This window comes from Eucyclogobius newberryi, unplaced genomic scaffold, assembly GCF_026437365.1.
Source record: "Eucyclogobius newberryi isolate DKJ021-1_F unplaced genomic scaffold, fEucNew1.0.hap1 SCAF_8, whole genome shotgun sequence".
Lineage (NCBI taxonomy): Eukaryota > Metazoa > Chordata > Actinopteri > Gobiiformes > Gobiidae > Eucyclogobius > Eucyclogobius newberryi.
In genome coordinates, this window is record NW_027316500.1 from 34,816,121 (window position 1) to 34,837,849 (window position 21,729).

Below are 21,729 nucleotides of genomic sequence, written 5' to 3' on the forward strand. Positions count from 1 at the left end.
TAGTCTTGGTTTAGTCCTGCTTTAGTCCCGGTTTAGTCCTGTTTTAGTCTTGGTTTAGTCCTGGTTTAGTCCCGCTTTAGTCCCGCTTTAGTCCCGGTTTAGTCCCGGTTTAGTCCTGCTTTAGACCTGCTTTAGTTCTGCTTTAGTCCTGCTTTAGTCCTGGTTTAGTCCCGCTTTAGTCCCGCTTTAGTCCCGCTTTAGTCCCGGTTTAGTCCTGCTTTAGACCTGCTTTAGTTCTGCTTTAGTCCTGCTTTAGTCCTGGTTTAGTCCTGGTTTAGTCCTGGTTTAGTCCTGCTTTAGTCCTGGTTTAGTCCTGCTTTAGACCTGCTTTAGTCCTGGTTTAGTCCTGGTTTAGACCTGGTTTAGTCCTGCTTTAGTCCTGGTTTAGTCCTGGTTTAGTCCTGCTTTAGTCCTGGTTTAGTCCTGGTTTAGTCCTGGTTTAGTCCTGCTTTAGTCCTGGTTTAGTCCTGGTTTAGTCCTGCTTTAGTCCTGGTTTAGTCCTGCTTTAGACCTGGTTTAGTCCTGGTTTAGTCCTGGTTTAGTCCTGCTTTAGTCCTGGTTTAGTCCCGCTTTAGTCCCGCTTTAGTCCTGCTTTAGTCCTGGTTTAGTCCTGGTTTAGTCCTGCTTTAGTCCTGCTTTAGTCCTGGTTTAGTCCTGCTTTAGTCCTGGTTTAGTCCTGGTTTAGTCCTGGTTTAGTCCTGCTTTAGTCCTGCTTTAGTCCTGCTTTAGACCTGCTTTAGTCCTGGTTTAGTCCTGGTTTAGACCTGGTTCAGACCTGGTTTAGTCCTGGTTTAGTCGTGGTTTAGTCCTGGTTTAGACCTGCTTTAGTCCTGCTTTAGTCCTGCTTTAGACCTGCTTTAGTCCTGCTTTAGACCTGCTTTAGTCCTGCTTTAGTCCTGGTTTAGTCCTGCTTTAGACCTGCTTTAGTCGTGGTTTAGTCCTTCTTTAGTCCTGCTTTAGTCCTGGTTTAGTCCTGCTTTAGACCTGCTTTAGTCCTGGTTTAGTCCTGCTTTAGACCTGCTTTAGTCCTGCTTTAGTCCTGGTTTAGTCCTGGTTTAGACCTGGTTCAGACCTGGTTTAGTCCTGGTTTAGTCCCGCTTTAGTCCCGCTTTAGTCCCGCTTTAGTCCCGCTTTAGTCCCGCTTTAGTCCCGCTTTAGTCCTGCTTTAGTCCCGTTTTAGTCCTGGTTTAGTCCTGGTTTAGTCCTGGTTTAGTCCTGGTTTAGTCCTGGTTTAGTCCTGCTTTAGTCCTGCTTTAGACCTTCTTTAGTCCTGCTTTAGTCCTGCTTTAGTCCTGCTTTAGTCCTGCTTTAGTCCCGGTTTAGTCCCGCTTTAGTCCTGGTTTAGTCGTGGTTTAGTCCTGGTTTAGTCCTGCTTTAGTTCTGCTTTAGTCCTGCTTTAGTCATGGTTTAGTCCTGGTTTAGTCCTGGTTTAGTCCTGCTTTAGTCCTGGTTTAGTCCTGCTTTAGACCTGCTTTAGTCCTGGTTTAGTCCTGCTTTAGACCTGCTTTAGTCCTGGTTTAGTCCTGGTTTAGTCCTGCTTTAGTCCTTCTTTAGTCCTGCTTTAGTCCTGGTTTAGTCCTGCTTTAGTCCTGCTTTAGTCCTGGTTTAGTCCTGCTTTAGACCTGCTTTAGTCCTGGTTTAGTCCTGGTTTAGTCCTGGTTTAGACCTGGTTCAGACCTGGTTTAGTCGTGGTTTAGTCGTGGTTTAGTCCTGCTTTAGTCCCGGTTTAGTCCTGTTTTAGTCTTGGTTTAGTCCTGGTTTAGTCCCGCTTTAGTCCCGCTTTAGTCCCGGTTTAGTCCCGGTTTAGTCCTGCTTTAGACCTGCTTTAGTTCTGCTTTAGTCCTGCTTTAGTCCTGGTTTAGTCCCGCTTTAGTCCCGCTTTAGTCCCGCTTTAGTCCCGGTTTAGTCCTGCTTTAGACCTGCTTTAGTTCTGCTTTAGTCCTGCTTTAGTCCTGGTTTAGTCCTGGTTTAGTCCTGGTTTAGTCCTGCTTTAGTCCTGGTTTAGTCCTGCTTTAGACCTGCTTTAGTCCTGGTTTAGTCCTGGTTTAGACCTGGTTTAGTCCTGCTTTAGTCCTGGTTTAGTCCTGGTTTAGTCCTGCTTTAGTCCTGGTTTAGTCCTGCTTTAGACCTGCTTTAGTTCTGCTTTAGTCCTGCTTTAGTCCTGGTTTAGTCCTGGTTTAGTCCTGGTTTAGTCCTGCTTTAGTCCTGGTTTAGTCCTGCTTTAGTCCTGGTTTAGTCCTGGTTTAGTCCTGCTTTAGTCCTGCTTTAGTCCTGGTTTAGTCCTGCTTTAGTCCTGGTTTAGTCCTGGTTTAGTCCTGGTTTAGTCCTGCTTTAGTCCTGCTTTAGTCCTGCTTTAGACCTGCTTTAGTCCTGGTTTAGTCCTGGTTTAGACCTGGTTCAGACCTGGTTTAGTCCTGGTTTAGTCGTGGTTTAGTCCTGGTTTAGACCTGCTTTAGTCCTGCTTTAGTCCTGCTTTAGACCTGCTTTAGTCCTGCTTTAGACCTGCTTTAGTCCTGCTTTAGTCCTGGTTTAGTCCTGCTTTAGACCTGCTTTAGTCGTGGTTTAGTCCTTCTTTAGTCCTGCTTTAGTCCTGGTTTAGTCCTGCTTTAGACCTGCTTTAGTCCTGGTTTAGTCCTGCTTTAGACCTGCTTTAGTCCTGCTTTAGTCCTGGTTTAGTCCTGGTTTAGACCTGGTTCAGACCTGGTTTAGTCCTGGTTTAGTCCCGCTTTAGTCCCGCTTTAGTCCCGCTTTAGTCCCGCTTTAGTCCCGCTTTAGTCCCGCTTTAGTCCTGCTTTAGTCCTGGTTTAGTCCTGGTTTAGTCCTGGTTTAGTCCTGGTTTAGTCCTGCTTTAGTCCTGCTTTAGACCTTCTTTAGTCCTGCTTTAGTCCTGCTTTAGTCCTGCTTTAGTCCTGCTTTAGTCCCGGTTTAGTCCCGCTTTAGTCCTGGTTTAGTCGTGGTTTAGTCCTGGTTTAGTCCTGCTTTAGTTCTGCTTTAGTCCTGCTTTAGTCATGGTTTAGTCCTGGTTTAGTCCTGGTTTAGTCCTGCTTTAGTCCTGGTTTAGTCCTGCTTTAGACCTGCTTTAGTCCTGGTTTAGTCCTGCTTTAGTCCTGATTTAGTCCTGGTTTAGTCCTGCTTTAGACCTGCTTTAGTCCTGGTTTAGTCCTGGTTTAGTCCTGCTTTAGTCCTTCTTTAGTCCTGCTTTAGTCCTGGTTTAGTCCTGCTTTAGTCCTGCTTTAGTCCTGGTTTAGTCCTGCTTTAGACCTGCTTTAGTCCTGGTTTAGTCCTGGTTTAGTCGTGGTTTAGTCCTGCTTTAGTCCCGGTTTAGTCCTGTTTTAGTCTTGGTTTAGTCCTGGTTTAGTCCCGCTTTAGTCCCGCTTTAGTCCCGGTTTAGTCCCGGTTTAGTCCTGCTTTAGACCTGCTTTAGTTCTGCTTTAGTCCTGCTTTAGTCCTGGTTTAGTCCCGCTTTAGTCCCGCTTTAGTCCCGCTTTAGTCCCGGTTTAGTCCTGCTTTAGACCTGCTTTAGTTCTGCTTTAGTCCTGCTTTAGTCCTGGTTTAGTCCTGGTTTAGTCCTGGTTTAGTCCTGCTTTAGTCCTGGTTTAGTCCTGCTTTAGACCTGCTTTAGTCCTGGTTTAGTCCTGGTTTAGACCTGGTTTAGTCCTGCTTTAGTCCTGGTTTAGTCCTGGTTTAGTCCTGCTTTAGTCCTGGTTTAGTCCTGCTTTAGACCTGCTTTAGTTCTGCTTTAGTCCTGCTTTAGTCCTGGTTTAGTCCTGGTTTAGTCCTGGTTTAGTCCTGCTTTAGTCCTGGTTTAGTCCTGGTTTAGTCCTGCTTTAGTCCTGGTTTAGTCCTGCTTTAGACCTGGTTTAGTCCTGGTTTAGTCCTGGTTTAGTCCTGCTTTAGTCCTGGTTTAGTCCCGCTTTAGTCCCGCTTTAGTCCTGCTTTAGTCCTGGTTTAGTCCTGGTTTAGTCCTGCTTTAGTCCTGCTTTAGTCCTGGTTTAGTCCTGCTTTAGTCCTGGTTTAGTCCTGGTTTAGTCCTGGTTTAGTCCTGCTTTAGTCCTGCTTTAGTCCTGCTTTAGACCTGCTTTAGTCCTGGTTTAGTCCTGGTTTAGACCTGGTTCAGACCTGGTTTAGTCCTGGTTTAGTCGTGGTTTAGTCCTGGTTTAGACCTGCTTTAGTCCTGCTTTAGTCCTGCTTTAGACCTGCTTTAGTCCTGCTTTAGACCTGCTTTAGTCCTGCTTTAGTCCTGGTTTAGTCCTGCTTTAGACCTGCTTTAGTCCTGCTTTAGACCTGCTTTAGTCCTGCTTTAGACCTGCTTTAGTCCTGCTTTAGTCCTGGTTTAGTCCTGGTTTAGACCTGGTTCAGACCTGGTTTAGTCCTGGTTTAGTCGTGGTTTAGTCCTGCTTTAGTCCCGCTTTGGTCCTGCTTTAGTCCTGCTTTAGACCTGGTTTAGTCCTGCTTTAGTCCTGCTTTAGTCCCGCTTTGGTCCTGCTTTAGTCCTGCTTTAGACCTGGTTTAGTCCTGCTTTAGTCCTGCTTTAGTCCTGGTTTAGTCCTGCTTTAGTCCTGGTTTAGTCCTGGTTTAGTCCTGGTTTAGTCCTGCTTTAGTCCTGCTTTAGACCTTCTTTAGTCCTGCTTTAGTCCTGCTTTAGTCCTGCTTTAGTCCTGCTTTAGTCCTGGTTTAGTCCTGGTTTAGACCTGGTTCAGACCTGGTTTAGTCCTGGTTTAGTCGTGGTTTAGTCCTGCTTTAGTCCTGCTTTAGTCCTGCTTTAGTCCCGCTTTGGTCCTGCTTTAGTCCTGCTTTAGACCTGGTTTAGTCCTGCTTTAGTCCTGCTTTAGTCCCGCTTTGGTCCTGCTTTAGTCCTGCTTTAGACCTGGTTTAGTCCTGCTTTAGTCCTGCTTTAGTCCTGGTTTAGTCCTGGTTTAGTCCTGCTTTAGTCCTGCTTTAGACCTTCTTTAGTCCTGCTTTAGTCCTGCTTTAGTCCTGCTTTAGTCCTGCTTTAGTCCCGCTTTAGTCCCGGTTTAGTCCTGGTTTAGACCTGGTTCAGACCTGCTTTAGTCCTGGTTTAGTCCTGGTTTAGTCCTGGTTTAGTCGTGGTTTAGTCCTGGTTTAGTCCTGCTTTAGTTCTGCTTTAGTCCTGCTTTAGTCCTGGTTTAGTCCTGGTTTAGTCCTGGTTTAGTCCTGGTTTAGTCCTGCTTTAGACCTGCTTTAGTCCTGGTTTAGTCCTGCTTTAGTCGTGGTTTAGTCCTTCTTTAGTCCTGCTTTAGTCCTGGTTTAGTCCTGCTTTAGTCCTGCTTTAGTCCCGCTTTAGTCCCGCTTTAGTCCCGCTTTAGTCCCGCTTTAGTCCCGCTTTAGTCCTGCTTTGGTCCTGCTTTAGTCCTGCTTTAGTCCCGCTTTAGTCCCGCTTTAGTCCCGCTTTAGTCCCGCTTTAGTCCCGCTTTTGTCCTGCTTTGGTCCTGCTTTGGTCCTGCTTTAGTCCTGCTTTAGTCCTGCTTTGGTCCTGCTTTAGTCCTGCTTTAGTCCTGCTTTAGTCCTGCTTTAGTCCTGCTTTAGTCCTGCTTTGGTCCTGCTTTAGTCCTGCTTTAGTCCTGCTTTAGTCCCGCTTTAGTCCCGCTTTAGTCCCGCTTTAGTCCCGCTTTAGTCCCGCTTTTGTCCTGCTTTGGTCCTGCTTTGGTCCTGCTTTAGTCCTGCTTTAGTCCTGCTTTGGTCCTGCTTTAGTCCTGCTTTAGTCCTGCTTTAGTCCTGCTTTAGTCCTGCTTTAGTCCTGCTTTGGTCCTGCTTTAGTCCTGCTTTAGTCCTGCTTTGGTCCTGCTTTAGTCCTGCTTTAGTCCTGCTTTAGTCCTGCTTTGGTCCTGCTTTAGTCCTGCTTTAGTCCTGCTTTAGTACTGCTTTAGTCCTGCTTTAGTACCTTGCCACATTGCGTCCAGATCGCTGGGTTTCCCTCGGTTGGTGCTGCAGCCCGGCATAATTTCTCCTCCGTTTGGATAAAAGTCTGCGTGTCCCACAGGCTCTGAGATTCCCAGACCTGAGACACAGAGGGTCAGAGGTCAGAGGTCAGACCTGAGACACAGAGGGTCAGAGGTCAGAGGTCAGACCTGAGACACAGAGGGTCAGAGGTCAGAGGCTCAGAGGTCAGACCTGAGACACAGAGGTTCAGAGGTCAGAGGTCAGACCTGAGACACAGAGGGTCAGAGGTCAGAGGTCAGACCTGAGACACAGAGGGTCAGAGGTCAGGGGTCAGACCTGAGACACAGAGGGTCAGAGGTCAGAGGCTCAGAGGTCAGACCTGAGACACAGAGGGTCAGAGGTCAGACCTGAGACACAGAGGGTCAGAGGTCAGGGGTCAGACCTGAGACACAGAGGGTCAGAGGTCAGGGGTCAGACCTGAGACACAGAGGGTCAGAGGTCAGGGGTCAGACCTGAGACACAGAATGATTCAGACTAACTTATCTTAAATGTGCCATAACGTGCGTTTGTTCACGTCTCGTAGTCTAAGTGTCATTGATGATAATAAGTGTGTAACATCCATAACATAAGAGTTATAAATATCACCCTGACCTTTGACCCCTCACCAATCCGCCCCCACCCTTGTGAAGAGCCATCTGGCCCCACCCACCCGTGACGTAGTCTCCGTGAGCTCTGCTCCGCACGACTGAGTGAGAAACAATAGAACTTCAGATCAACACCACTTTGAGCCTAAATAAATCTGGTGTTTATTCTACAGGGTGCGCAGAACTATATATATATATATATATATATCTATATATATATATATATATATATATATATATATATATATATATATATATATATATATCTATATCTATATCTATATATCTATATATATATATATATATATATATATATAGATATATAGATATATCTATATCTATATCTATATATCTATATATCTATATATATATATATATATATATCTATATCTATATCTATATCTATATCTATATCTATATATATATATATATATATATATATCTATATCTATATATCTGGAATTAATGAAATGAAGCACAAATAGTGACGTAAGAAGATTAAACGCTCTGAAAAATCAATTTTGCATCATTATTAGGCCCGCCGTGCGAAGCACGGCTGCGAAAGTGCACGTAGTGCGCACGAAATCGAGCGTGAAGCGCTCGCCCACTTCCAAACACTCACTAACGCACTCCTTCACTCACGCACGCCCCGTGCAGACTAATTAGTAGTAGGTCGTCATCCCCATATAAAGCACTCATTTGCGCTAAGTAGCTCAGGAATACGTTCCCCATCTCTTGCATGTTCCGTGCATATAATCATGTAATGCAAAAATTGAACATTATTATTGTATAGAGGGCCAAAAGCACAAAGTGGGCGGAGCCCACTCAAAATTAAGGAAAGTACCCGTCAGTGACCAGGGACCCACACCATGAGGTAGGAAAGAAAATGTATAGTTTATGATATTTGAAAAATGGGAAACATTGTTTTCGTATCGGAATATTATTCTTTCTTTCTTCTCGGGACACGCCCCCTATTTTTCAACCAGTGACATTGACGAAAAGTCACAAAAATGTTTACACCTCTAAAAATCGTGCCTCTCTACATTCTGGCTATTTCCCTTTTCTAAAATAAAAAAAAAATTGGCGCGTCAGCGCCCCCAAATGTACCAAAAATGCATTGAGAGATGGGAAATGACCCAAAAAAAATCTGATCGTAGAATCATGAAATTTGGCGCAGAGGTAGATGGTGACAAGAGAAGTAAAAAATATTATTACGGCAACGCCGTCCGCCCAACCAAATGTCGGCCATATTGCTTCAAAAATGGCTAAACATGACTTCGAAGTTTTTCTTTTATGAACAGAGACCTGGTTAACAGCAGAAATGCCAGACTCTATTGTAGGTTTGGACAATTTTCATCTGCTGCGGGCGACAGAACGAGAGAATGTGGGAAGAAAAGAGGGGGAGGTCTGGCTGTGTATGTGAACACGAGCTGGTCCAAACCCGAACACTGCACAGTGAAGCAGCAGCTATGTAACAAGGATATTGAACTATTGGCTATTGGCATGAGGCCATATTATCTGCCCCGGGAGTTCTCACATGTGATTTTGATCGCGGTCTATGTGGCCCGGTCTGCCAATGCTGAAAATGCTTGTGAAGCACTGCTCTCCTGCACTTGTAGGCTGCAAACACAGCATCCACAGGCTCTCTTCCTCATCTCTGGTGACTTTAACCACGCTTCTCCCTCTTCTGTTCTACCAACATACACCCAGTATGTTACCTGCCCCACCAGAGACAATAGAACATTGGACTTGTTTTTTGCCAACACCAAAGAGGCTTATTCCTCTTCCCCCCTCCCTCCCCTGGGCAGCTCGGACCACAACCTTGTACATCTGAGGCCTGTGTATGAACCCATCGTGCGCAGGCAGCCTGTGGTGTCCCGTGAGGTGAGGATGTGGTCTGCTGAGAGCGAGGAGGCTCTGAGGGACTGCTTCAGCACCACTGTCTGGACTGAGCTTCATGACCCACATGGGGAGGACATCAACACCATCACAGAGTGCATCACGGACTACATCAACTTCTGTTTTGAGAACATTGTTCCCTCCCAGACGGTGCGGTGTTTTCCAAACAACAAGCCATGGATTAACCGTGAACTGAAGGCTCTGCTGAAGGAGAAGAAGAGAGCCTTCAGGTCAGGGAACAAGGAGGAGCTGAGGACTGTGCAGAAGGAGCTGAGGAGGAAGATCAGGCAGGCTGAGGCCGGCTACAAGAGGAGGATGGAGGAGCAGCTGCAGCAGAAGAACATTCAGGGAGTGTGGAGGAGCCTGAAAACCATCTCGGGCTTCAAAATCCCCCCTGCCCAGACAGAGGGGGATCTACAGTGGGTGAATGATTTAAATGCTCACTTCTTGAGGTTTGATCGGTCACCCGCCCCTCCCCCTGCACAGCTGCATGCTCCCTCTTCCACAGCTGGACAATGCCCTGCATCTGTTCCTCTTCGCTTATCTGCCCCGGACCATCAGCTCCCCACTTCGCCTGGACTCACCCATCCCCCCAGCACACGGTCCCCCTGCCAACCACTGACTGTCACAGCAGTACAGGTGAGGAGTGAGCTGAAGAGGATTAAAGTGAGGAAGGCAGCAGGACCTGATGGCATCAGCCCCAGGCTCCTTAAGTCCTGCGCAGATGAACTGTGTGGAGTTATGGAGCATGTCTTCAACATGAGCCTGAAGCTGAGGGTGGTACCACAGGTCTGAAGACCTCCTGTCTGGTACCTGTGCCTAAGACACCGCGCCCCAAAGACCTCAACAGCTTCAGGCCAGTGGCTCTCACGTCCCACCTGATGAAGACACTGGAGCTGGTCCTGGACCACCTCCGCTCCACCGTGAGCTCAGCCATGGACCCGCTGCAGTTTGCATATCGGTCTGGCATCGGAGTGGAGGACGCCGTCATCCACCATCCACCCATCTAGGGATGAGCCCCAGGTGCAGAGCAGCAGTTCAAGACGCTCCTCTGTCGCTGAACTCTCGCCCGTTCTGTTACATGTGAAGTGTTCAGATTCAAGACAGATAGAGACTGTGTGTGTCCCTCGTGTCCCTCGTGTCCCTCGTGTCCCTCGTGTTCCTCGTACAAATAATGCCAAAAAGTCACTTCTCAGAAAAACTATCTCAGGCGTCAGACCAAATAACTTAAGGAAAATAACAATCACAAATGACACAAATACACAAATGAATAAACACGTAAAATGTGGACTGCTAAACATTAGAGCAATTTCCTCCAAATCGCTCTTAGTTCATGAATTAATTAGTGACTATAACATAGATCTTCAGCTCTAACTGAAACGTGGCTTCAACAAGACGACTACGTCAGACTAAATGAGTCCACCCCACCCACCCATGTTAACCCCACCCACCCATGTTAACCCCACCCACCCATGTTAACCCCACCCACCCATGTTAACTCCACCCACCCATGTTAACCCCACCCACCCATGTTAACCCCACCCACCCATGTTAACCCCACCCACCCATGTTAACCCCACCCACCCATGTTAACTTTCAGACCTCCAGGAGCACAGGCCGAGGTGGTGGTGTGGCAGTGATCTCACACTCAAGCGACTCATGAGCCCTAAAACTAACAATGCATTTCACTCATTTGAAAGCCTTATGCTGTCGATCACATGTCCAAATATGAAAAACCAAAAAGGAGTTTTGTTCATAGTTATCTACCGACCTCCTGGTCCCTACTCAGAGTTTTTAACAGAGTTTTCTGACTTTATATCAAACTTAGTGTTAGCCTGGGATAAAATAGTTATAGTTGGAGACTTTAATATCCACGTGAACATGAGTGATGACTCTCTCAGTAATGCCTTCAGCGCCTTGTTAGACAGCATTGGTTTCACTCAGAATGTAAATAAAGCGACTCACACTCACAAGAACACTCTGGATCTTGTCCTAACGTATGGAACAGAGATTAGTGACCTCATTGTCCTCCCTCAAAACCCTATATTGTCAGATCATTTCCTAATTACCTTTCAGTTTATTCTTAAAGATCATCCAGTCCCACAAAATAAAGTTATAATGAAAAGGACAATATCTGAAAAATCTAAAGAAATAATAGAGCCAATATTCAGTGACATGTCATGTGATCACGTCATGTGATCATGTCATGTGATCATGTCATGTGATCACGTCATGTGATCATGTCATGTGATCACGTCATGTGATCACGTCATGTGATCATGTCATGTGATCATGTCATGTGATCATGTCATGTGATCATGTCATGTGATCATGTCATGTGATCATGTCATGTGATCACGTCATGTGATCATGTCATGTGATCATGTCATGTGATCACGTCATGTGATCACGTCATGTGATCACGTCATGTGATCACGTCATGTGATCACGTCATGTGATCACGTCATGTGATCATGTCATGTGATCACGTCATGTGATCACGTCATGTGATCATGTCATGTGATCACGTCATGTGATCATGTCATGTGATCCTGCTGAGAACAGTTTTAGTCCCAGTTTAAGTGATCAATGTGTCGACTTGACCATGAATTCTCTGAAGTCTGCTCTTGACGTTGCAGCTCCGTTAAAACAGAAGGTCATTAGGCCAAAGCGCCTCCTCCTGGTACAACCAAGAACTGCGTTCACATAAACAAAGAGTTATAAAGCTAGAGGGATTATTCCGTCGCTCTCACACAGAAGAATCCCTAAAAGCAGGAAAAGTTGCTCCAGTCCTGTCAGAAGCTCTGTGTGAGGCCCAAACCAGATATTATTCAAATCTAATAGAAGTCAACAAAAGTAACACTAAATTCCTTTTCAGCGCTGTAACCATGGTAACAACTGTCACAGCAGTAGAGCCCTCAATCCCAGCTACACTCAGCTCTGATGATTTCCTCCTATTTTTTAATAATAAAATAAAAACAATCAGAGATAAATTAGATGAAATTACCCCCGCTATTAGCCCTGAACTAGTCCAAGCTGTAAATCTAACGTCCCATATAAATCCACCTGTAAACTTAGAAAGGTTCACAGCTGTTGATCAAGCAGAGATAACTTCAGCCATTATGTCCTCTAAAAGCTCCACTTGTGTCCTAGACCCCATTCCAAGCTCCTCAAAGACATTCTTCCCCTAATTATAGACCCTATTCTTAATATAATAAATACTTCACTCCAAAGTGGCTATGTTCCACAGTCCTTCAAACATGCAGTCATTAAACCTCTTCTGAAAAAGCCTAATCTAGACCCCGACCTATTGGTAAACTACAGACCTATTTCAAATCTTCCCTTCGTCTCTAAAATCCTTGAAAAAGTTGTAGTAAAACAGCTTTGTCGCCACCTGCAGGACAATAACTTATTTGAAGTTTTCCAGTCAGGGTTCAGAGCCCACCACAGCACTGAAACTGCACTAGTTAAAGTCACAAATGATTTGTTATTAGCCGCTGACGATGGACTGGTCTCAATCCTGGTTCTGTTGGACCTCAGCGCAGCGTTTGACACCATCGACCACAACATTCTACTGCAGAGGTTAGAATGTGATGTAGGTGTTGGAGGAACAGCCCTCAGCTGGTTTAAATCCTATCTATCTGATAGGTTCCAATTTGTTAATGTAAACCAGAGCTCCTCACCTTGCTCTAAAGTAATTTACGGTGTGCCACAGGGTTCGGTACTCGGTCCAATTCTGTTTACTCTTTATATGCTGCCATTAGGCAACATTATCAGGTCACATGACATTAACTTCCACTGCTATGCAGACGACACTCAGCTGTATTTATCAATGAAACCTGATCAGAGCGATCAAGTAGACAGACTTAGTACTTGTGTGAAGGAGATAAAAACCTGGATGACACTAAACTACCTGCTTCTTAACCCTGAAAAAACCGAGGTCATTGTGCTTGGCCCTAAGCATCTACGAGACGCTCTATCTGAGCAGATAGTCACACTGGACAATGTCAGTGTAGCCTCCAGTTCTACTGTAAGAAACCTTGGAGTCTTATTTGACCAGGAGCTCTCATTTAAAGCTCATATAAATCAAGCTTGTAAAACAGCCTATTTCCATTTGCGCAACATCGCCAAAATCAGAAGAATCCTGCCTAAAAGTGATGCCGAAAAACTTATCCATGCATTTGTAACGACTAGATTAGACTACTGTAACTCCCTGCTTGCAGCGTGTCCTAAAAGCTCCATAAAAAGCTTTCAACTGGTTCAAAATGCAGCAGCAAGATTACTAACAGGAACAAAAAGAAGAGAGCACATTACGCCGGTGCTGGAGTCTCTTCACTGGCTCCCGTCGAGTCTAGAATCAAATTTAAAATTCTACTCTTGACCTACAAAGCCATAAATGACATGGCCCCATCCTACCTCAAAGATGCTATAGAACCATATCATCCAAACAGAGCTCTTCGCTCTCAGAATGCCGGCCTTCTGGTGGTGCCAAGAGTCTCTAAAAGTACTGTAGGAGGTAGAGCCTTCTGGTGGTGCCAAGAGTCTCTAAAAGTACTGCAGGAGGTAGAGCGTTTAGCTACCAAGCTCCTGTGTTATGGAATCAGCTCCCGACCCATGTTAAATATGCTGACACAGTCTCTTCATTTAAGTCCAGGCTTAAAACGTTCCTCTTCGAAATCGCTTATGGTCAGACTAGTTAGGAACAGAAACATAAACCCACAGCTTCAGCTACGCTGCCCTAGGAGTAACTATGCTGGGGGAAGTATGACAGCTTGAGCACTATCCTCTTCTTCTTCTGACTACTTATGCTATCAAACAATATTTATTTTTTGATTCCACTTGCAAACTGTTCACCGCCTTCTTTTCTTTCTCTCACTCCTGAGGACCTGTGGACCCAGATGCCCCTCCCCTGGTGAAGTGGTCCCTGCCCTGTGTGGACGGTCCCTCATCTGCCTGAAGAGTGGGTCCAGCTCGCCTCAGTCGGTCCCTCATCTGCCTGAAGAGTGGGTCCAGTTCGCCTCAGTCGGTCCCTCATCTGCCTGAAGAGTGGGTCCAGCTCGCCTCAGACGGTCCCTCATCTGCCTGAAGAGTGGGTCCAGCTCGCCTCAGTCGGTCCCTCATCTGCCTGAAGAGTGGGTCCAGCTCCAGTCTCCCTCGTGTCCGTCTGTCCGTCTGTGAGAGTCGGATCTCTCCTTCACTGGAACTCCTCCAGGTTTCTACGCTTTTTTCCCAAAGAGGTTTTTTTTGTAGTTTTTCCTGGTCGAGAAGGAGAGTCTAAGGACAGAGGACCCTGGGACATCGTCCCTCGCCACCACAGACATTGTCTGACTCCATCACCACCACAGACATTGTTGATTCATTTCTCCCTGTGGCCCTCAGAGGCAACTGTTGTTGTGATTTTGGGCCTTACAAAAATAAAAAAAATAAAAAAATCTCCCTGCTGCACCGCTCTCTCTCTCACCTGGAAAAGCCTGGCAGCTCTGTGAGGATCCTGTTCTTCGATCTTTCCAGCGACTTCAACACCATCCAGCCGCTGCTCCTGAGGGACAAGCTGGAGACGGCTGGTGTGGAGTATGACCTGGCAGAGTGGATCCTGGACTACCTCACAGACCGACCCCAGTTTGTGAGAGCCCGGAACTGTGTGTCTGACACTCGGACCTGCAGTGTGGGGGCGCCCCAGGGCACTGTCCTCGCGCCCTTTCTCTTCACCCTTTACACTGCAGACTTCAGACATGACACGGACAGCTGTGTCCTGCAGAAGTTCTCTGACGACTCTGCCATCATCGGACTCATCACGGACGACGATGACGCGGAGGACAGAGGACTGGCGCAGGACTTTGTGGACTGGTGTCAGCGGAACCACCTCCTCATCAACGCGGAGAAGACCAAGGAGATGGTGGTGGATTTCCGCAGACGCCACCCCACTGCCCCCTCACCAGTGAACATCCAGGGACGGGACATTGAGAGAGTGACTCATACAAGGACCTGGTGTTCATCTGAACCACAACTGGACTGGACTCATAACACAGACTGTACAGGAAGAGCCAGTCGGCTCTACCTCCTGAGGAGACTCAGGTCTTTTGGAGTGACAGGGCCACTCCTGGAGACCTTCTACGACTCTGTGGTGGTATCGGCCCTCCTGTACGGTGTGGCCTGCTGGAGCAGCAGCATCACAGAGAGGAAGAGGAAGAGGCTGGACAGAGTCATCAAGAAGTTCAGCTCCGTCCTGGGCTGTGCTCTGGACTCGGTGCAGGAGGTGGGGGACAGGAGGGTCCTGGCTAGATTCACATCTATGCTGGACCATGAGTTGTTGTTGTTGTTGTTGTTGTTTTATGGCGGTTGGCATCCGAGTGTTGCATTACCGCCAGACTTTATTCCTCAGACTTTTTGTAGTCTCACCCCCTGCAGGACACTCTGTCCCCTGCAGGACACTCTGTCCCCTGCAGGACACTCTGTCCCCTGCAGGACACTCTGTCCGCTCTGGAGAGCAGCTTCAGTGAGAGACTGATCCACCCTCGATGTGTGAAGGAAAGGTTCCGTAGGTCTTTCCTTCTGCTGCTGTCAGACTTTATAACAAACACTGTTAGTACTGAACACTCACAATACTGACCTAACCTAATACTGATGTGCAATTCTGTCATATGTGCAATTGCTGTGAAATTCATGTGCAATCTATGTGCTGTCGTGACACATATTCATGTGCAATTACTGTCGGGATCACATGACATGGTATTTATGTATTTATTTATTTATTTGTCTATGGGAGTTTTTATTTATTTATAGGAGATCTTCTACTGAAAGTGTTTTTCAGACTTCCTATAAGTGATCTGTTCTTCTGGATCTACCTCTGGATCTACCTGCGTTGCAACAATGAAATTTCCCCATGTGGGACAATAAAGGAATATCTTATCTTAAGACACTCACACGTTAAAGACACTCACACATTAAAGACACTCACACATTAAAGACACTCACACATTAAAGACACTCACAAATTAAAGACACTCACACGTTAAAGACACTCACACGTTAAAGACACTCACACGTTAAAGACACTCACACATTAGACACTCACACATTAAAGACACTCACACATTAAAGACACTCACACATTAAAGACACTCACAAATTAAAGACACTCACACGTTAAAGACACTCACACGTTAAAGACACTCACACATTAGACACTCACACGTTAAAGACACTCACACATTAGACACTCACACGTTAAAGACACTCACACGTTAAAGACACTCACACGTTAAAGACACTCACACATTAGACACTCACACGTTAAAGACACTCACACGTTAAAGACACTCACGTTAAAGACACTCACACGTTAAAGACACTCACACATTAAAGACACTCACACATTAAAGACACTCACACGTTAAAGACACTCACGTTAAAGACACTCACACATTAAAGACACTCACACGTTAAAGACACTCACACATTAAAGACACTCACACATTAAAGACACTCACACGTTAAAGACACTCACACATTAAAGACACTCACACATTAAAGACACTCACACATTAAAGACACTCACACGTTAAAGACACTCACACATTAAAGACACTCACACGTTAAAGACACTCACACATTAAAGACACTCACACATTAAAGACACTCACACATTAAAGACACTCACACATTAAAGACACTCACACGTTAAAGACACTCACACATTAGACACTCACACGTTAAAGACACTCACACATTAAAGACACTCACACGTTAAAGACACTCACACATTAAAGACACTCACACGTTAAAGACACTCACACATTAGACACACACATTAAAGACACTCACACATTAAAGACACTCACACGTTAAAGACACTCACACATTAAAGACACTCACACATTAAAGACACTCACACGTTAAAGACACTCACACATTAGACACACACATTAAAGACACTCACACATTAAAGACACTCACACGTTAAAGACACTCACACATTAAAGACACTCACACATTAAAGACACTCATTCGTTAAAGACACTCACACATTAAAGACACTCACACATTAAAGACACTCATTCGTTAAAGACACTCACATATTAAAGACACTCACACATTAAAGACACTCACACATTAAAGACACTCATTCGTTAAAGACACTCACATATTAAAGACACTCACACATTAAAGACACTCATTCGTTAAAGACACTCACACATTAAAGACACTCATTCGTTAAAGACACTCACACATTAAAGACACTCACACATTAAAGACACTCATTCGTTAAAGACACTCACATATTAAAGACACTCACACATTAAAGACACTCATTCGTTAAAGACACTCACACATTAAAGACACTCACAAATTAAAGACACTCACACATTAAAGACACTTACACAGTTTACAGCAGTGTCCTTTGGGCCTTTGGTCTGAGTTTGTGCAGTACCTAGTTTGGAGCTGAAGGGGGCGCTGTCCGTGTGGATGACGTCAACAAAGACGGCATCAGTGATGTCCAGGCGCTGGTCGTCTTCTGTCCCCTGGAAGTACGGCCCAGTCGGGTCCAGACCTGTGATTCTGAGCAGACCTTTGACCCGACTGCCCACGTCTCCTGCTGCGTGAGCCCCCAAACTGTGACCAATCACGTGGAAGCGGTCAGCCTTCTGCCAGAACTTACTCTGAGGAGGAAACAGAAGGTGAGGAGGAAACAGAAGGTGAGGAGGAAACAGAAGGTGAGGAGGAAACAGAAGGTGAGGAGGAAACAGAAGGTGAGGAGGAAACAGAAGGTGAGGAGGAAACAGAAGGTGAGGAGGAAACAGAAGGTGAGGAGGAAACAGAAGGTGAGGAGGAAACAGAAGGTGAGGAGGAAACAGAAGATGAGGAGGAAACAGAAGGTGAGGAGGAAACAGAAGGTGAGGAGGAAACAGAAGGTGAGGAGGAAACAGAAGGTGAGGAGGAAACAGAAGATGAGGAGGAAACAGAAGGTGAGGAGGAAACAGAAGGTGAGGAGGAAACAGAAGGTGAGGAGGAAACAGAAGGTGAGGAGGAAACAGAAGGTGAGGAGGAAACAGAAGGTGAGGAGGAAACAGAAGGTGAGGAGGAAACAGAAGGTGAGGAGGAAACAGAAGATGAGGAGGAAACAGAAGATGAGGAGGAAACAGAAGATGAGGAGGAAACAGAAGGTGAGGAGGAAACAGACATTTTAAACCGGAGAAAAGTTCGTCTGTTTAAATATTATCTATGGGGAAGCGTCCCACAACCGAGATGCTCAGGGGCCCATGGCTCTGAGAGAGGACCACCGCACCGGCCCCTGACATGATACATGCACCGGGCCCTGACATGATACATGCACCCGGCCCCGACATGATACATGCACCGGGCCCTGACATGATACATGCACCGGGCCCCTGACATGATACATGCACCGGCCCCTGACATGATACATGCACCGGCCCCTGACATGATACATGCACCGGGCCCCTGACATGATACATGCACCGGGGCCCGACATGATACATGCACCGGGCCCCTGACATGATACATGCACCGGGCCCTGACATGATACACACCCCGGGCCCTGACATGATACATGCACCGGCCCCTGACATGATACATGCACCCGGCCCCGACATGATACATGCACCGGGCCCTGACATGATACATGCACAGGCCCCTGACATGATACATGCACCGGGCCCCGACATGATACATGCACCGGGCCCCGACATGACACATGCACCGGCCCCTGACATGATACATGCATCGGCCCCTGACATGATACATGCACCGGGCCCCTGACATGATACATGCACCGGGCCCCGACATGATACATGCACCGGGCCCTGACATGATACATGCACCGGCCCCTGACATGATACATGCACCCGGCCCCGACATGATACATGCACCGGCCCCTGACATGATACATGCACCGGGCCCCTGACATGATACATGCACCGGGCCCCTGACATGATACATGCACCCGGCCCCGACATGATACATGCACCGGCCCCTGACATGATACATGCACCGGGCCCCTGACATGATACATGCACCCGGCCCCGACATGATACATGCACCGGCCCCTGACATGATACATGAATCGGGCCCCGACATGATACATGCACCGGGCCCCGACATGATACATGCACCGGCCCCTGACATGATTCATGAATCGGGCCCCGACATGATACATGCACCGGCCCCTGACATGATACATGCACCGGCCCCTGACATGATACATGCACCGGGCCCCGACATGATACATGCACCGGCCCCTGACATGATACATGCACCGGCCCCTGACATGATACATGCACCGGGCCCCGACATGATACATGCACCGGCCCCTGACATGATACATGCACCGGCCCCTGACATGATACATGCACCGGGCCCCGACATGATACACACCCCGGGCCCTGACATGATAAATGAATCGGGCCCCGACATGATACATGCACCCGGCCCCTGACATGATACATGCACCGGCCCCTGACATGATACATGCACCGGGCCCCGACATCATACATGCACCGGGCCCTGACATGATACATGCACCGGCCCCTGACATGATACATGCATCGGCCCCGACATGATACATGCACCGGGCCCTGACATGATACATGCACCGGCCCCTGACATGATACATACACCGGCCCCTGACATGATACATGCACCGGCCCCTGACATGATACATGCACCGGGCCCCGACATGATACATGCATCGGCCCCTGACATGATACATGCACCGGGCCCCTGACATGATACATGAATCGGGCCCCGACATGATACATGCACCGGGCCCCGACATGATACATGCACCGGCCCCTGACATGATTCATGAATCGGGCCCCGACATGATACATGCACCGGCCCCTGACATGATACATGCACCGGCCCCTGACATGATACATGCACCGGCCCCTGACATGATACATGCACCGGCCCCTGACATGATACATGCACCGGCCCCTGACATGATACATGCACCGGCCCCTGACATGATACATGCACCGGGGCCCGACATGATACATGCACCGGGCCCCTGACATGATACATGCACCGGGCCCCGACATGATACATGCACCGGGCCCCGACATGATACATGCACCGGCCCCTGACATGATACATGCACCGGGGCCCGACATGATACATGCACCGGCCCCTGACATGATACATGCACCGGGCCCCGACATGATACATGCATCGGCCCCTGACATGATACATGCACCGGGCCCCTGACATGATACATGAATCGGGCCCCGACATGATACATGCACCGGGCCCCGACATGATACATGCACCGGCCCCTGACATGATTCATGAATCGGGCCCCGACATGATACATGCACCGGGCCCCGACATGATACATGCACCGGCCCCTGACATGATACATGCACCGGGCCCCTGACATGATACATGCACCGGCCCCTGACATGATACATGCACCGGGCCCCTGACATGATACATGCACCGGCCCCTGACATGATACATGCACCGGGGCCCGACATGATACATGCACCGGGCCCCTGACATGATATATGCATTGGCCCCTGACATGATACATGTACCGGGGCCCGACATGATACATGTGAGCGACCTGAGCTGGCCCCGCCCCTTCGTACCATGAGGAACGTGACCATGTGAGCGACCTGAGCGCCCAGAACGCGCACGTTGTTGGCGGCCTGAGCGTACGACGTCCGAACGCCCTTTTTCCACTCGACCACGACACAGTTGACGCTCTCCCACGACAAGATCGTCTGGAACGCACAAAAGACACGACAAGTGAGCAACACACTCCACAACCCTGCAGCTCTCCCTCTCCCCAGACGCCTCCTCCTGCAGCTCTCCCTCTCCCCAGACGCCTCCTCCTGCAGCTCTCCCTCTCCCCAGACGCCTCCTCCTGCAGCTCTCCCTCTCCCCAGACGCCTCCTCCTGCAGCTCTCCCTCTCCCCAGACGCCTCCTCCTGCAGCTCTCCCCAGACGCCTCACCCTGCAGCTCTCCCTCTCCCCAGACGCCTCACCCTGCAGCTCTCCCTCTCCCCAGACGCCTCCCCCTGCAGCTCTCCCCAGACGCCTCACCCTGCAGCTCTCCCTCTCCCCAGACGCCTCACCCTGCAGCTCTCCCACTCCCCAGACGCCTCCCCCTGCAGCTCTCCCCAGACGCCTCACCCTGCAGCTCTCCCTCTCCCCAGACGCCTCACCCTGCAGCTCTCCCTCTCCCCAGACGCCTCACCCTGCAGCTCTCCCTCTCCCCAGACGCCTCACCCTGCAGCTCTCCCTCTCCCCAGACGCCTCACCCTGCAGCTCTCCCCAGACGCCTCCCCCTGCAGCTCTCCCTCTCCCCAGACGCCTCCTCCTGCAGCTCTCCCTCTCCCCAGACGCCTCCCCCTGCAGCTCTCCCTCTCCCCAGACGCCTCACCCTGCAGCTCTCCCCAGACGCCTCACCCTGCAGCTCTCCCTCTCCCCAGACGCCTCACCCTGCAGCTCTCCCTCTCCCCAGACGCCTCCCCCTGCAGCTCTCCCCAGACGCCTCACCCTGCAGCTCTCCCTCTCCCCAGACGCCTCACCCTGCAGCTCTCCCTCTCCCCAGACGCCTCCCCCTGCAGCTCTCCCCAGACGCCTCACCCTGCAGCTCTCCCTCTCCCCAGACGCCTCACCCTGCAGCTCTCCCTCTCCCCAGACGCCTCCCCCTGCAGCTCTCCCTCTCCCCAGACGCCTCACCCTGCAGCTCTCCCTCTCCCCAGACGCCTCCCCCTGCAGCTCTCCCTCTCCCCAGACGCCTCATCCTGCAGCTCTCCCTCTCCCCAGACGCCTCCCCCTGCAGCTCTCCCCAGACGCCTCACCCTGCAGCTCTCCCTCTCCCCAGACGCCTCACCCTGCAGCTCTCCCCAGACGCCTCACCCTGCAGCTCTCCCTCTCCCCAGACGCCTCCCCCTGCAGCTCTCCCTCTCCCCAGACGCCTCACCCTGCAGCTCTCCCTCTCCCCAGACGCCTCACCCTGCAGCTCTCCCTCTCCCCAGACGCCTCACCCTGCAGCTCTCCCTCTCCCCAGACGCCTCACCCTGCAGCTCTCCCTCTCCCCAGACGCCTCCCCCTGCAGCTCTCCCTCTCCCCAGACGCCTCACCCTGCAGCTCTCCCTCTCCCCAGACGCCTCCCCCTGCAGCTCTCCTCAGATGCCTCACCCTGCAGCTCTCCCTCTCCCCAGACGCCTCACCCTGCAGCTCTCCCTCTCCCCAGACGCCTCCCCCTGCAGCTCTCCCTCTCCCCAGACGCCTCACCCTGCAGCTCTCCCTCTCC

The 21,729-nt window shown here is 49.1% G+C and overlaps 1 protein-coding gene across 1 annotated transcript in view; it reads right to left on the bottom strand.

The window, feature by feature from the left end:
* Positions 1–21,729, bottom strand: part of LOC140350910 (inactive pancreatic lipase-related protein 1-like) — a 45,297-nt gene that overhangs the window by 21,958 nt on the left and 1,610 nt on the right. Inside the window, exons 3-5 of the mRNA XM_072436488.1 lie at positions 20,054–20,188; positions 16,876–17,104; positions 5,900–6,019 (exon numbers count right to left, since the gene is read on the bottom strand). Of these exons, the coding sequence (XP_072292589.1) occupies positions 5,900–6,019; positions 16,876–17,104; positions 20,054–20,188 (484 nt within the window). The remainder of the gene's footprint in view (positions 1–5,899; positions 6,020–16,875; positions 17,105–20,053; positions 20,189–21,729) is intronic.